The sequence below is a fragment of the Phodopus roborovskii genome, unplaced genomic scaffold (assembly GCF_943737965.1).
Source record: "Phodopus roborovskii unplaced genomic scaffold, PHOROB, whole genome shotgun sequence".
In the NCBI taxonomy this organism is placed as follows: domain Eukaryota; kingdom Metazoa; phylum Chordata; class Mammalia; order Rodentia; family Cricetidae; genus Phodopus; species Phodopus roborovskii.
The window spans coordinates 56,406,709-56,422,961 of record NW_026126480.1 but is presented as its reverse complement, the minus strand read 5'-3'; the positions used below and the strand labels follow the sequence as shown (position 1 = coordinate 56,422,961).

Sequence of the window (16,253 nt, the reverse complement as noted above, 5' to 3'; positions counted from 1 at the left end):
CCAATGGCACACAGCATTTTATGAGTGAGTGAATGACCAAACACAGTCCCTTGCTCTGCTCTGGGCTCGGACTTCACAAAAGTGAAATTAATTCTTAAAAACAAAACAAAAACAAAAACAAAAAACACAGGTTCAGCTTTTTTTTGGACGTGTTAACAAAATAGGTTTAGTCAAAAGGCCAAGGTCCATGTCATTATCAGACTCCTCAGAGTCTTTCCTCTTTGCTTGCACGTTTTCCTCCTCAGTTCGGGCAGCAGCAGAGGGGACAGAACCCCTGCTGGCACAGCTCCAGCTGCTAGAGCATGCCCACCAGCCCCTACACTGCAAATGAGGCTCCCAATGTTGACAGGCCAGGCCAGGAAGGGTCAACGTGGACACCAGCTGCTTTAATGAGGACATTGACCTTACCCTCCATGACAATCACCTCACAGGCATGCAGGATGAGCGTGGAACAGATTCAGGCAAGCTCAGAGACAGAGATTATGTTTCAGACTGCCGGCATGATGCTAGTCGCAAAAAGAAGTGAAGGCCTCACCATCACATGGTCTTAGCTTCCTCCAAAGGACCAAGCACCTTGGCAGCAGCTGAGGAGAGGCTAAAATGAATTGTTTTGTTTTTTCAAGATAGGGTTTCTCTGACTGTCTGGCTCTCTCTGGAACTCACAGAGATCTGCCTGCCTCTGCCACCAGATGCCACTGGGATTAAAGGCATGCACCACCAAGCACTACAATGAATTCTTAATCATATCTATATTCATCCATTCCATGCCAAAATTAGGCTTTTAAAGTGAGGATGCTCCGGCCAAACCCTAGCCTTGCCCTTGCTACTTTAAGAGACTATAGTGTATAGTTCCCTCTGAGCCTCATTCTGTTCGTCTGTAAAACAGGTCACTGATGCTATTAGACAATGCACAAGAATGTATTTCCCAAAGGAAGAGATCATTAACATGCTCAACATTGTCTTCCACGTGGTAAGTCCTTGGTCAGGATGTGTTAGTAACATGAGAGGCACACGATCATCCCCATCACAGGATACTCACTGCTTCTTGATTAGGAGAGTCAGCATTAATAAATGCCACTGTTTTATGTGCTCTGTCCTCAAACAATCCATCACTGTGCATACTGGGCTAGTGACTGTAAGGCCATCTAAACCCACAATGGGGCTAGTGAGATGGCTCAGTAGGTAAAAACATCTGCCACTTTAGCCTCAGCCAGTGTTAGATCCCAGGACCTGCATGGTGTGGGAAAAGTGACCCCTGCAAGTTCTGACCTGCACACCTACACATTTGCACCATGGTATATGCACATGCTCTCTCTCTCTTTCCTCCCTTTTCTCTCTCTCTCTTTCTCAAATGTAATAAATAAAGAAAATAAGAAAAAGATGGAAAATATCTTGTGTAGTAGTAACTCTGGAAGTAGAATCCAGGGTTAGGCAAGCTAGCTCTACCCAAGTTTTATCCCCAACCCAAGTGCATTTTTGGAAACCCATATTGGCTTCTGCTTCTCCTCACACTCTGCTTTTAGATGGACCCAACTGTTACCTCCAATGCCCATCTTTCCTAACATTATGCCAGACACAAACAGAACAAATTGTACAGGAGTGGTCTAGTCACAGAGCTTTGGATTTTCCTTTTCACCCCATTCTGTAATATTCAGTAAGAAGCTACTGCTTGATGCCAGCACCATCATTAGACTGCCCTTAGCATTCCAAGACTGGGCAGCTAATACAGGAAAGGTCTATTTGGTTCACAGCTCTGGAAACTACCCAGCATCTGTTGAGATCTTTGGGCTGCACCAGAACATGGCAGTGGCATTGCATAACAACACAGAGCCAGGATGCTCGACAAAGCTTTCCTGATGGAGCCTCTCATCCCACTACCTACTAATGATGAAGGGTTTGATCCATCAGTGAGGGCTCTACCCAGTCATCTCCCAACATTCTCTCCTTTTAATTGCTGACAACATGTAGCACTGAGGATTCAGTTTCCAGCACATGAACTCTAAGGAACATTTAAACCATAGCACCTGCAGTTTATAGGCTTTTTGACAAATCAATTTTCCTTGAGAAACAGGGAAGCAATACTACTTTTTAAGAATTTTCTGTCTTTTCACTCTGCCTGAGTGAAATGGGGAAAATGATTCCAGCCTTGAAGAGGATTCACAGATCCCATGAGGAATCTGAGCAGGTGGAGAAGCCACTGTAGAATGAGGGGAGGGGTGGGGCTAGCAGGAAAACAGTAAACAGGGACTGTCTGTGATGTCTGTCTCCTCTACATAAGAACCAGAGCACACATTCCTGAACAGCACAAGTGACTGTGTTGCTTAACAGCCAGTCAGAACAGACGATCTCCCCTGGGGAGGGGTGGGGGGTGGAAAGGATCTCTAGCCAACTGAACGCAGGGTTTTCACATGCATCCAGGTTGCTGTGGTAACACTTGTGAATATGCCAATTCTAAGTTTGCTAGGCTTTTATGAAAGACAATAGTGAAGTGCTTCTTCCAAATCCCTTCTTTCTGAAACCCCCAGAGTACTTCTGGGGAGAGCAGAGAATAAATCCCAGGTGAAATGCCCTGAAGCATATCCCCTGCATAAAAAGTATAGCATAAGCATCTCTACCCACCATCCTCAAAAGAGCATTCCAGAACCTTTACCCTAGGCATCCTTCTAGGCCTAAGTGTCTCAATCTCATGCATGCTAAACAGCTATTTTGGGGGCCTAGGGAATGAAGTGGGTTCTTGCATCAGGCTGGCCAGCAGTCTTTCCTTTGGTGACTCTGGTAAGAGCAGCAGCCTTCCTGCAAATTACCATCTGTGACCTAGGTCAGACTTTCTTAAACCTTAGCCCCTGGGCTATGGCTGACTACAAAGGGCATGACTCAAGCCATACCATCCTAAAGTCTTTCCTGGAATGGAGATAAACATGTTTTAAAAACTCTGGTGACATTTAAGTGTGATGACATAAGACTAGAGCCATTTGTGACCCCAAAGGCATATGGAAAAACCATCTGTCACAGCAGATAATGTGTTTGTACAATGATAAGAGCCCTGTAGGGGTTTTTCTCCAGTGCCTGGTATTGGTTTTGCACTTACGTGCCCATTCAATCTGTACTTGCCTTAAAGTCAGCTACCAGGTAAGCTAAAGAAAGCATCAGCATTGAAGAGAAGCCACAATTGGGCCCACACTACTCACCCTGGTCCTAATGCTGATAAGGGCAACAATGACAGCCTGCAAGTATTGGATCTTTGTTTTTACCCCACCCCTGTTTCAATCTGAGTTTGCCCTTCTCCTGCTAACCTGTGAGGACCTCCTACTCACCTAGAATAACACCTGACACAATCCATAATCAGGGACAGAAGTCAGAATGAATGCTGAGCCCACCCAGTGAACTCCAAAGTGCAGAACAAATCTTTCTGGGCTAGAATCACAAGTACTGGAGAGATGGCTCAGTGGTTAAGAGCACTGGCTGTTCTTCCAGGGTTCTGAATTCAATTCCCAGCACCCATATAGCAGCTCACAACTGTCTATAACAGGATTCAATGTCCTCTTCTGGTGTACAGATGGGCATGCAGACAAAGCACTCATATGCATTAAATAAATAAATAAATGTTTTTTAATTCATAGTTCAGTTGGTAGAGTATTAACTGTGATCCCACCAGAGATGACCTTTCAGGCACAGTATGCAGCTGAAAGACCCGTGGAGGGCATGGACCCTCACGCCCCAACTCAGGAAAGGCGGCCCCCCCAAATCACTCACGAGAAGCAGTCTTGATGCAAAAGCATGAGGTTTTTTATATTACAGTGCACTGGGGTCCGCAGTCATACTCCATGTGGGGTAGAGGACTGGGAACCCTGGGTACAGGGTTCAGACAGCTTTTATAGGGTTACAACAAAGCCTGCACATCACAAACCAATTATCTCATAGCATCCAGTGTGGACCAATCAATTTGAACTATCCAAGCCCATGCTTCACCCAGGAAGTCTGCTTTTGATAGGGCTCCTTGGTAGTGTGGCACAGCTCATTTTCTGTTCATATTCACTTACAGGTGCTGTCAGTAACCCACCCTGTCATAAACAGTCAAGAATAAACTTTTGCCTACTCACTGCTAGGGGGCAGAGTCTAGGGGAAATTAGGCTAAATTTTTCCATCCTTACACAGCCACTTGAAAGTCTTATTCCAGCTGGCTGGGACTATATTCAGCTATTCAGGACCCAGGCATAGTGCTCAGTAGTTAGAATAAGCGATTTTTAAAGGCAAAAATCACATCCTGTTTATCTCATTTGATAGCTGCAAATGGAGGTTTTACGCAAGCAAGCAGTTAGCAGAAGCTAAGTTAGCTAGAGCATCTTGATTTCAGGCACCTAAAATAGAGTTGCATAACTTTCCAGGACATTCTCCATCAAAGAGATCAAATTCTAGGTAAACCGAAAATGGCCTCAGCAAGAATCCAAGGTGTGGAAAGCTCTACACTATCTTGCTCTATCACACTGCCCACTTGTTTTATAGGCATGAGTCAAACAGTTGACTCCTCCTGTTCTAGGAGGGCATAGTTGGTCCTAAGAACCAATAGTTTAACTGAGTTTGTTCTATGTTTTATGTAGTTAGCCATGCAGTTGAAGATGCAGAGCCCCATCATTAGCCTGATCAAGATAAGAAGCAATGATTGGCTAATGCTGACAGTAAGGTGGTCAGCCATGGGTACCAGGTAAGTAGAGACTGATGCCAATTATCTGATCTATGTCTCCTTTCTTCCTTTCTTTAAGGTTTTCCTGACCCTGGCAAGGTTTTCCCTAATTACCACTGATTGGTTGGCATAGAAACAGCAAGTCCTCCCTGTTTCATAAAAAAAGTTCTAGCCCCCTTTAGTTCTATAGGACTATCTCTGCAAATGAGTCAACTTAGCTCTCCAGCCTGGAGAAATAGAATTCTCCAAATGGCCTAGGTCTAAGCCTATCTGGAAACTAAGTTCTCTAAAGTTCTGGTTTCCAAAAACAAGGCTAAGATGCCTATGGCTGCTGCACCAACTATTCCTGCCTCTACTAGGATGGGAACCAGAATTGGGGCATGTTCAACCTTTGCCAACATTGAATCAAGATCAGTATGAGCTCTCCTCTCTTCTAGTATTATAGCATCTACTTGGAGGCTAACATAAACAAGTACACATAGAATGGCAGTGTGACTTTTCTTTGAGTCGGGCAGGCACATTTAGTCTCCTGGCTGGAACTAGTGGGCAGGTTCAGAGGTGGGAGATGACAGGATTCCCTTCACCACTGGGTCAATAGCCTGGCAAGTTCTGGCTAAGCCTGCAAGGACTTGAGAAGGGAGTGATTAGACATTTCTGCCAGGGGAATATCTTAGAGTGTGGCAAGAATGGGAAATGGTATCCCAAACATTATTTCAAAAGGAGGAAGCCCCTCCCAGCAGGGAACACATCAGGCTCTGATCAGGGCAAAGGGAAGAGGTTGATCCAATTTTTCACCAGTTTCCAGGACCAATTTGGTCAGACTCCTTAAGAGCTCTACTCATTCTTTCTATCTGACCTGAGCTCTTTTAGGGTTGAGGATTGATATCTTGTGGGAGCAAATACAGGGCTGCTCCAGAGGCAGAGCTTGGTATCAAGTCATCTAGGTGTTAAACATCAGTCTCTTTGGTGCCCTTCTCAAGAGGGTCTCAACAGAGTGTGGGACTGTCAGTAACAATTAGTGCCCTAAAGTTAATGTCATCTTTTTTTTTTACCAGCAGGACAGTGGCAGCCATGGCTCTTATATGGCCATCCATCTATGACAGGGTCAAGTCGCTTGGAAAGATAAGCCAGCAGTGTTTTCCAGGGTTCCAGGGTTTGTCTAAGGACCCCTTAGGCAATGCCTCTGGCCTCATCTACATATAAGTGGTTTAGTCTTGGAGGACCAGGGCCAAGGCAGACACCAGGACCTTTGTCAAGGCCTCAAAGGCCTTCTGCTCAGCCTCAGTGCATTTCAATGTCTACATACTCGTGCTGGCCTAGTAAAGCTTGGCTATCTCAGTAAATTTCATTATCCATATTCAGCACTATCTAACTGCTCCCCAGAATTCATGTGCTTGGTTTTGTTTGGTTGGGTTTTTTGATGTGGGAGTAGGGATTTGTAGGATGACTGAAATAGTTGTAGGAAAGCATTAATTTACCTTCCTCTAGGCTGTAGCCCAGGTGTATAACCTGCAAATGCACAGCTGTACCTTTTTTAACTGAGACTTTACCCCACAGCTTGGAGTTTCTAAAAGGCCTGTTGCCTGTCTACATTCCTATACAGAGGTCAAACATATGAGGTCATCTACATACTGGAGCACGGTATTTTGTGGATATTTTAATTTAAATTCCAACATCCATATTCAGGGCTTCACCAATGTGAGTTTTAAAATTCTTTCTCCTGGTCTGTTTCCTCTCTTCTGTTTCCCCAAGGGTAGCAATCACTGCACCGTGTGTAGGGGTGGGGTGTGGGGGCTCTTTTCCTGATTGTCTTCGGCTGAATCTCACACCCAGTGGGAAATTACCAGGTCCTTGAGTAACATGACTTATACTGGATAAGCTGGTAGCTTTTCTGGCTGCAGCTTTTAAACCTCCCAGTAATGTTTGCCACCAATAAATAAATAAATAAATAAATAAAAGTGTCCAATGGCCAGGCGTTGGTGGCAAGTACCTTTAATCCTAGCACTCAGGAAGGAGAGGCAGGATGATCTGTGAGTTCAAGGCCAGTTTGGTCTACAGAGCTAGTTCCAGGACCACGAAGGGCTGCTACATGGGAGAAACCCTGTCTTGAAAAAAAACAAAACAAAAAAACCAATGTCCTTTTCCCTTAAAACAGGTTGGTAAGGGCCTGCAGCTTCTCTGGGAAAAAGAAAGTTGTGGTGTCTCTTCATGCAAAGCTCTAAGACATGGTTAGAGAGGACTTTTCTGAGCCCCACATCATCTCAGGTTGAACACTTCCTAGCTATCCTCTCCAGCTGGTACCCTCTTCACCAATCTTGAGATCCCAAGGGCCCTAAAGTATCAGGGTTTAGTCTCTGGAGATCATGCTGGGGGACTCCAATGTTATGGAGAGCCCATTAGAGATGACAACTTAAGACAAAAGTTTACATCCAATTGAAAATCTTTATTCTAGCCAGCAGGGACTACTGGGGTACTCAGGACTCATGCATAGCCCTGAGCATTTAGAGGGGTTTTTAAAGGCAAAAACAGTGGTATCTCCTTCCGCAACTGACAAGGAGGTTTTGCACAAGCAGGTAGTTTAACCAAAGCTAAGATAGCATTTAGTTGGAGGGTGGGCTGGTGCACAAGTAGGCAATTTACCAGAAGCTAAGTTATTGGGGAGAGGGATTTTGACCTCATGTTCCTAGAATTAAGTTGGGTTATTTTCCATGGATTCTCCATAAAGTTCAAATTCTAGCTAAACAGAACACTCCGTAAAAATATAAGATGGAAGAATCTCTGTAGGGTCTTGTCCTGTTACAAGAGTACTTTTCTAGAATATCTGATGTTCTGATTGCTTTCCCAGCACCACATGAGCCGGGTGTGGCACAACTCAGTCCAGATGAAGCAGGTGGAAGCAGAATCATGCTTATCCTCGGATATATAGTGAGTTTGAGGCCAACCTGGACAGCTGTTGACCTTTGTCAACCTATGCAGATCTGTCTTTGAAATCTGGGAATGAGGACCTTAATGGGGAGGACTAAAGTCTAATGCTGTAGACTTTACTTCAGTTTCAGTATACTTTTTTTTTTTTTACATGAATATAAAAAAGCAATGATCCAAGGAAGGTTGAATTCAGAAAACCATGTAAATGTAAACACTAGAAAGCACACACTAAATATTAACAGAGCAGCCCTTTCCTAGAACTTTCTCAGGACAAACCAATTAAAAAACAATTGTCTGGGGGCTGGAAAGATGGCTCAGGGGTTAAGAGCACTGGCTGTTCTTCCACATAATCCTGAGCTCAATTCCCAGGACCCACATGGTGGCTCACAGCCATCAGTAATGAGATCTGGAGCCCTCTTCTGGTGTGCAGACATACATGGAGCCAGAGTATTTTATACATAATTAAAAAAAAGACTATTTTTTTAATTGTCTGACACCTTCTATAGATTATATCCAGTAAAGCATGAAAGCAAGGCAGAAGCCATATCCAGAGTCAAGATACACGAGAACAGCACTCAGCACATCCTTTCACCAGACTGGGTTCTATAGCTATGTGCGACATCCAACAATAAATGTCTTAAAAATTGACTGCAAATGTTTGTCACAGGAGGTACAAATTCATGTAAGAGAACAAAATGTATTTTGAGGTAAAAGGTCCCCTGCCTTTTTTCCTGGAGCCTCTGTTCCCCTAGGCATTGTTCACCATGCATCATTCTTTTGACCATTTTCTGACATCTCCCCTTTTTATTTTTTAAAGCAAGAACAGGCAATGCATGCAGAGTGTCCTCATTCATGTATTGTTCAGAGGAATTGACAGCCTAACAGAGGAGTGAAAAGACACGATAAGTACAACACTAGATGCAAAAGCACTATGCATGTCGCCTTGCCACCAGGAACAAGGATATATACCTGGTAAGGCATCAACAATCCCTTCTAGTATTCCTTGTCCCAAAATTCCAGGCAACTGTTTAGAGAACATCTGGAAGGGTTTCATCCTATAAGGCAGCAATATCAAGAGACAAATTCCCATGAATATCTTATTCATGATATTTATCATGGTCCAGTTATAAAGGCTGATCAAATCAAGCAGGGGCTATACAATAACTAGTAATGTTCCAATCACATCAAAGGGGTTTTTTGTTTGTTTTTTGTAAATTGAACAACTATAATTTAAAATAAATAAGGTAATGAGTATCTCAGAGAACGAGAGAACGGCTCCCCCAAACCCTTATTTTTTAAAAGTTGGTTTTGTTTTTCAAGACAGGGTTTCTCTGTGTAGCCCTGCTGACCTGGAACTCGATCTGTAGACCAGGATAGACTCAAACTGACAGAGATCCACTTGCCTCTGCCTCCTGAGTGCTGGAATTAAAAGCATGAACCACCACTGGCTGGCCTAAAAGTTGCCTTTTTTGGGGGGGGGGGTACAATTTGCCATTCTTCACAGAATTTCTTAAAATTCTTAGTAGTAAAAGCAGGACCATAACCTGCTTTTAACTGTGTGGTAATACCCATAACAGAGAATGTTTGCAATAAGGTGGAAATAAAGAGCTTTGGAGGAATAAAATAACTAACTTTGAATGTTAAATGGCTAATATTTTATCATGTAAGGGTTGACCATCAATAGTTAAATTGTCAACATGACTATCTTTGGGGAACAATATTATTAGCAGTGTGAACACCCAAGATCTCAAAGTCACTGGCAAACGGAATGTTACTTCCTTCCCAGTGAACAAAGTGAAGCATAGGAGGATCTGGTACATATGCCCAGTATGTCTCAGAAGTAACATATGCATTCAACAGAGACAACACAGCAAAAACAGCAATTCTGTAGTCATATACTTCCTCTGAGACTTCACCCTTTTCCCTCAGTCCCTAATTTTTTTCATTTGAGTCACGGTTGGTAGGGAGACAACCATGGTCCCATTTTCTTCCTTTTCTTCAGGTGTAACCTCTGCAAATGCTCTGGAACCTCTTTGTCCATTTTGCACAGGGTCCAGCCAATCTTTCTGCACTGGCCTTTCAGCACCCTGAGGAAAACAGAGCCTTGGTTCCAGTGAATTGCTGAACCATACATAACCTCTCTCCAAAGAACTGTGACACTGACTTTTTTTCAGAGGGGTCCAAAAACATCCTGCAGCAGTTAAGGCCATCTTTGCCCAAATTCAAAAGTTTAAAGTATATCAAATAAGACAAAATATTGTGAGGCATAGCCATACTACTCTACCCCTCCTCTTTATTTTTAAATGTTTAAGTTGCCCATTAGCTCTTTCCACAAAAAATTGACCCTGGCAGTTAGATGGAATGCAAGTGATGTAGGTTATATCAAACTGTTGACAAAGTTCCTGAAAAGGCTTGGCAGTGTATGCAGAAGCATTGTTAATTTAATATTTTACAAAGGCACAAAATAGGAAAAGCCAGTGTTAACTCATCCAAAGTGTTTACCAAAACTTTAATATTTTTCATGAGTACAAATTTAAAGGGTTAACTCAACTTTTATTTTTATAAACAGATCTTTCTAGCATTTTATTTTTTGTAGGAAGCAGGATATCATAATATTATGCATAAAATGTATAATAAAAGCAAGAGGATATTTACAATTAATAGAGGAGGTGCCTAGTCTCACTGCAACCTAATTATAACATGGCTGGCTGATATCCACAGGAAACACACCTATATCTGAAGAGAAACAGGGGAGGAGAAGTGGGGAAGAGAGGTACAGGGAAAAACTTGGAGAGGAGGGAGGGAAATCTTTGGTTGAGAATGTAAACAAAAAAAAAATTTTTTTTAATTTACTTTGTAAGCTAGAACAGTAAGAAAATAATAGTAAATAATATATAGGACAACTTTTTAAATATACCATAATACAATTGCCAACATCTCTACTCTTGTTCTTTGGGCCATTATTAAATAATAAAGGTCACTTGAACATATACACATACACCAAAAAACAAACAAAAACCAGGAGGAAACAGCTTTTTAGCTTTTTATTCTATTGAGTGACTGCCAATAGTTTAGGCATTGTCTGCCTTTTGGAGGGCCATATCCAGAATTAACCCTGTGTCAGCATAGAGGTGGATGTCTGGCATGCACATTTGCATTCTCATGTGCTAGCTGTTACTTTTTTGCCTCCCCACCAACCATCAGACAACCAACCACCGCCTGTAAAAGACGAGAAACAAAGTTTTGATATGGCTCTGTAGTTTTTTGGGTTTTTTTGTTTGTTTGTTTTTTTTTTTTGTTTTGTTTTTTACTCTTAGGGGGCCCACCACACAGAGGAGTGAGGGGGAGAGGGAGGGAAAGTCCATCGTAGCAGCAAACTCTTACTCCAGTACTCTTACAGCAGAGGCTGGTGGATCTGTGTGAGTTCAAAGCCAGCCTGAACTACCTAGTGAGCTCCAGATCAGCCAAGGCTACATAGTGACCACCACAACCTTTTCTCGGGACTGAAGAAACTCAGTACTACTTCCCCATTGCTTCCCAGGTCACAGTGGAGAGGAAATGTGTTAGCACAGCTCTCCCTCTATCCATGCCACCACTGTGAGATTCTATTTAACTACAGTTGGCTCTGGCTCCCAGTAGCCCACTACAAGTGTTACAAACTAGAAGACGTTACAATCTCAAAACTACACACTGCTGTCTTTGAAGCAGCTGGAAAACAGCCTTTCCAGATCATTGTGGAAGGCTAACTGAGCTGACTTGCCACTGCCCCTACCTACCAGGTCACCAACTCCCCTTGAGCCCCACTCTGTCCCACAGGTCTTCCACAAGAAAGAATAGTAACAACAAACACGGGTAACATGGTGTTGTGATCTTTAATCCATTAAATGAATGTACAACCCATAAAGGAAACAGAAACAAGCCTTTAGCACAGAATAGCTTCATTACTTCCCATTGCACTTAAAAAAAAAATTATATTTTTTAAAGCCATTCAAAGGCAAGGATCTAACAGAAAGTACTTAAAACAAATCATTTTAAAAATAAAACTGAGGACAATTTATGTATGTTCAAGATCAAACTCTTTTAAGGCTTACATTCATAACAACTTTGATCACCTGAACGGAAGAGGTCTGGGCATCAATGTGACCTTCCCGTGGTTGTAACGTTGAGCTTCAACTCTGGCACATGAGACTCTTTCCCATAGGAAACCTTTCTGTTGATAAGAGCTATCTTGAGATGCTCCTGCTATGGGGTGCATGGGTGACTATATTCATAGTTACAATCCCATCCTCTTTGTTCATAGTACTTCAGGGTTTTCTGGATTTAAAAGATTTCAGGATCCACAAGGAGATAGATTGATCTCTATGAGCTCAAGGCCAGCCTGATCTGTATAATGAGTTCCAGAACAGCCAGGGTTACATACTTAGACCCTTTCTCAAAACAAAACGACAACAAAAATTTAGGAATTGAAGTCACAGTGCCCAGTTTGGCCTTTTCAGAGTACGAGAGGGGATACTATCAACATTTATTTTTAAAAATCCTAGTTACCTGTCAGTGTGTAAGGGCAGGTATATAAACGAAGGCACTATGGCAGCTTTAAAAAGCATGGACAATCCTCTACATTAAGGCACCTGCTGATTCTAAACATAGTAAACTCTTGAGTAAGCAGACCTAGCAGCAGTCCTCAGACAAAGCTGCTGGAAATGTTCAAGTGCACTTCCTGTCTGGGTTCCCCCCTTTTGTGGATCAGTTCATTCTCACTCATTCATGCCCATTCCCACCTGCCAATCACCTATTGAAGTCTGTAAGAAATGATCTCAGAGCCCCATCGCAAAACCGCTGAAGCAATCTCTAGATACAAAGCAGAGACTGATTTTCTTTCAACACAACAGATTAGTCTAAGCATGAAAAGGCAGACAAGAACCAGTGTCCAAGATAGAGCTACAGTACAGTACAGCCCCTGAGGAAAACAACCAGCCCACAACAACAGGCCACATGGAACAGGGAATATACTCTGCTAAATGAGGCTTGCTTGCAGCCTCATTCCTGACAGAAATTGTATTGATTCCACATTCTATGTACAAGGATGCAGAGATGTTGGTCACCTGATTTAAAAAATCAAATCATACTTACACTTTAAAAAAAAAAAACAGATCTTTTGATACTTTCATGTCACTTTCTTTTTTTTTTTTTTTTTCTTTCTTTCTTGGCTTGGGCTGAAATTAACCTACGGAATTTATGTTTCACTCACATATCCAGGCACTACTGTATGTGACCTCCTAAAGAAACTGAAAAGAATAAGGCTTTTCTGCTGGGTGGTGGTGGTGCATGTCTTCAATCCCAGCACTTGGGAGACAGAGTTTGAGGCCAGTTCTAGGACAGGCTCCAAAGGCACAGAGAAACCCTGTCTCTTAAAAAAAAAAAAAAAGGAAAAAGGAAAAAAAGAAAACACAGTGCTTGTGAGAGAGAAAGCAAATCAAACACAAACACAGCAATTTGACCTAGTATAAACAGGTATCAAACATAAACCTCTCGCTGGAGCTGCACAGAAAGAAAAAGGGGATGGGAGAGGAAAGAAGGAAAAAATAGAAAAGTCGCAAGCATCCATGAAAGAGATTTTTGGTACTCTTCACAAGGAATGTGTAAAATGACTTCTCAGCAAAAGAATCAAAGCTGTGATTCTATGCATTTGATGGTAAAAGAGGCAAACTGAAGTGTTTAACTTGGTACATAGGGCAAATACCTGCCACACACTCTGCCCTCTGGTTCCATCCTCAGCACCCAAAACAAAACCAAGAATACTTTGGCAACATTTAGCTTCTCTTGAAGTGAGTTATTCTCAATGGAATGTTTTGGAAATCTCTATTGTGTTTATAGGAATGTGCTCCACACATTGGCAGAGTGTGCAAATTAGCACCGCCTACACAGAAAGCCTGTGGAGACACTGGTCTGACTCCCACACCATGTCCCTAGCCCACAAAGAAAAGGCTGGAGGTGCTGATAGATTCTTTCAACCAGTTATAATTCTCCTTAGAACTATTTCTAGTCAATCATTAAAGGCATTTTATATTGAAAATTTGTGATAGAAAATTCAACAATTAAAGTTAGAAAAGAAGCCAAGAACCCCCCCCCCCAAAACCCTCAAAGAAAACTTCATAAACATGTTCCAGAAGCAGAGTAAGTTAAGTAACAGAACATTCACTTTAGACACATACACAGATGTAATACTAAAGTATTACAGCAAATCTTCCCCATATCATCTTTTCTCACCATTAAGAGTAGAGCCAGAGCAGGGCAGCGGTAGCACACGCCTTTAATCCTAGTGCTTCGTGAGGCAGAGGCAAGCAGATCTCTGAAGTTAGGGCCAGCCTAGTCTACAAAGCAACATGGAGAAAGCCTGTCTCAAAACAAACAAGCAAAAAGAATAGAACCAGAGATGGGCATGGGGACACACCCTCTCTGACTGAGTCCATCACTCAATACAAGTTTCCAGACAGGGAACACTACATGAAAACTGCTCAACTTCAGGACTGAGGTTCCAACCCCTTACATGGTCAGCCATCACTCACAAGCAGTGAACAGTTTTAAAGCAAGCTGAAATTATTCCCAGATACCAGAGCAAAAAGAAAAATTAGTATGAGTTTCAGAACAAGATGTATGAAAACATGTAAAATGCTTAATATTAATTCAGGATTTGTTAAATGCTTGACTGGAAAACTTAGTAAGAAGAAAATTCTCATAAAGAAATTAAAGACTTCCTTTTTTTTTTTTTCTGCCTTCCACTCATACTTCATGTACTTAAAATTCACACTAGGTTTTACCAAAATCATTCTATCTCCTTCCCACAACAAAATTTCAAATTACCTAAAAAAAAAAAAAAGAAGGCTTCTATATCTGCTGGCATGTTTTAAGGTTTAAGTTCACAATAATTCACCATTATAAAGTCAAAGGGGAAAAAAACTAATACATAAAACTTGATCATATAACCAAGGTATATGTAAATAAGAAAATTTTAGAGTCTGAGCAACTGTCCTTCATAAGTCAGTTATTTTAAAACTACTAACCAAAAGGAAACTCAATTTGAAACAGTTTAACTAGACTGAATGCCCTTCCTTCTTCAAGGGAAAAAAAGGAAAGTTAACTAAATAAAATTAATAGTTAAGCTTTGATCTTATGAACATTAGATAGTACATAGAATAAAAAAGCATTTTGGGGCCAGGCACAATGGCACACAGAAGCACAAGTATCTCTATGAGTTCAAGGCTAGCCTGGTCTGTATCAAAGGTTACAGGCTAGCCAGGGCAACAATGAGACATCACCACCACCACCACCACCACCACCACCAACAACAACAACAACAACAACAACCCAAAAGAAAAGTGTGAGTAAAGACTTTAGCTCATATTACTTTATATTATCACTAAGCAATATGAAACTGAACATTAATAGTAGTATTTGGTAATGTCTTTCTGTATTAAAAGTGACTACTTCTGAGAGTGACATATACATACATAAACGTATAGTGAATGTGACCAAGACAAAAGTTCAAGTGACTTAATCAGAGGTTTACCCAAACTACAATTTTACCATGAAGTGTCTAGCTCATTCCTTTTATTATGAAGCCCTGGCCTTTTAAGGACCATTTGCCTCTTTTCTAGAAAGAAGCTACAAGAATAAAAATAAAAAAGCAATTTCCAACAAAACTGACAGCCTACTGTGTAAAAGACCCTATATTCTCCAACACAAAGTATTAAATGACTTAATCTTTTCCATGCTGCATAGCAAAGATAATTCATATAAATAAGGTTTTTGAAGCAAGGATGGTAGTACAGGTCTGTATTCAAGCTATTCAAGAGGCTAGGGAGGGAGGAAGGAGATGGAAAGTTCACAACCAACCTGGGGACAGGGTAATTTCAAACTCTGAGACTGCAGGCAAGCAGGCTAAGAAAGGGATAGCTCTAGGGCAGAGCAACTGCCTAGCATGTCAGGTGCTAGGTTCAATCAGCAATAGTAGGGGAAACTGTTTAAGTGTATCATGTCAGTTGGCCTTTAGTTCTGAGCCTTTTTCAAGTTGCGTAAACTTTTGAAAAACAAATTTTCAAAGATACAAAAGAACTAAAATCCAAAATCCAAAAGAAAACTTGATCCAAAACTGCATTTCATGAGGTTGACCTCCATTCCTCAGTGTTCACAGCTACAGAGGCATGGACTGATCTTAAAAGGCACTATGTGGCACATCAAAGACTTAAAAGCTGCATTTCTATGTTCTCCTTTTAGCCCCCACACCCACCCCTTAAAGTGCACAAAGCAGAGAAGAGAGTAGCCTTGGGTCTGTAACAGCAACAAAAAGAACTGCTTCCAAGACAAGTGGAATTGGAAAGCATAGGAGAGGTCAGTTCATTTATTACAGTGCCCCGTCTCAGCGATTCCAGGATGGTCTCGGATCTGCCATTCCTCTGGAACTGAACCCATGATGGCATTAGCAGAAATCCAGGGGTTGACTGAGCTCTTGTTGGATCTTGCCATTAAGAAGCTATTGAGCTTTTTTATCTGTAGGTGGTCTCCCAACGATGGCATCCCTCACTGCAGCCTGAGTAGAATTACCAATATGAGAAGAAGCCTGCAAAAGTCCATTTGGTTAATGTATTAG

General features: G+C 41.8%; 1 protein-coding gene across 3 annotated transcripts in view; it reads right to left on the bottom strand.

Annotated features, from left to right (window-relative positions):
- Window positions 1–15,199: 15,199 nt before the first annotated feature.
- Atl3 (atlastin GTPase 3) overlaps window positions 15,200–16,253 on the bottom strand; it is a 43,962-nt gene continuing 42,908 nt past the window's right edge. For all 3 annotated transcript variants that reach the window (XM_051193843.1, XM_051193841.1, XM_051193840.1), the window contains exon 13: window positions 15,200–16,223. In XM_051193843.1, the coding sequence (XP_051049800.1) occupies window positions 16,137–16,223 (87 nt within the window). In that variant the 3' untranslated portion in view covers window positions 15,200–16,136. The remainder of the gene's footprint in view (window positions 16,224–16,253) is intronic.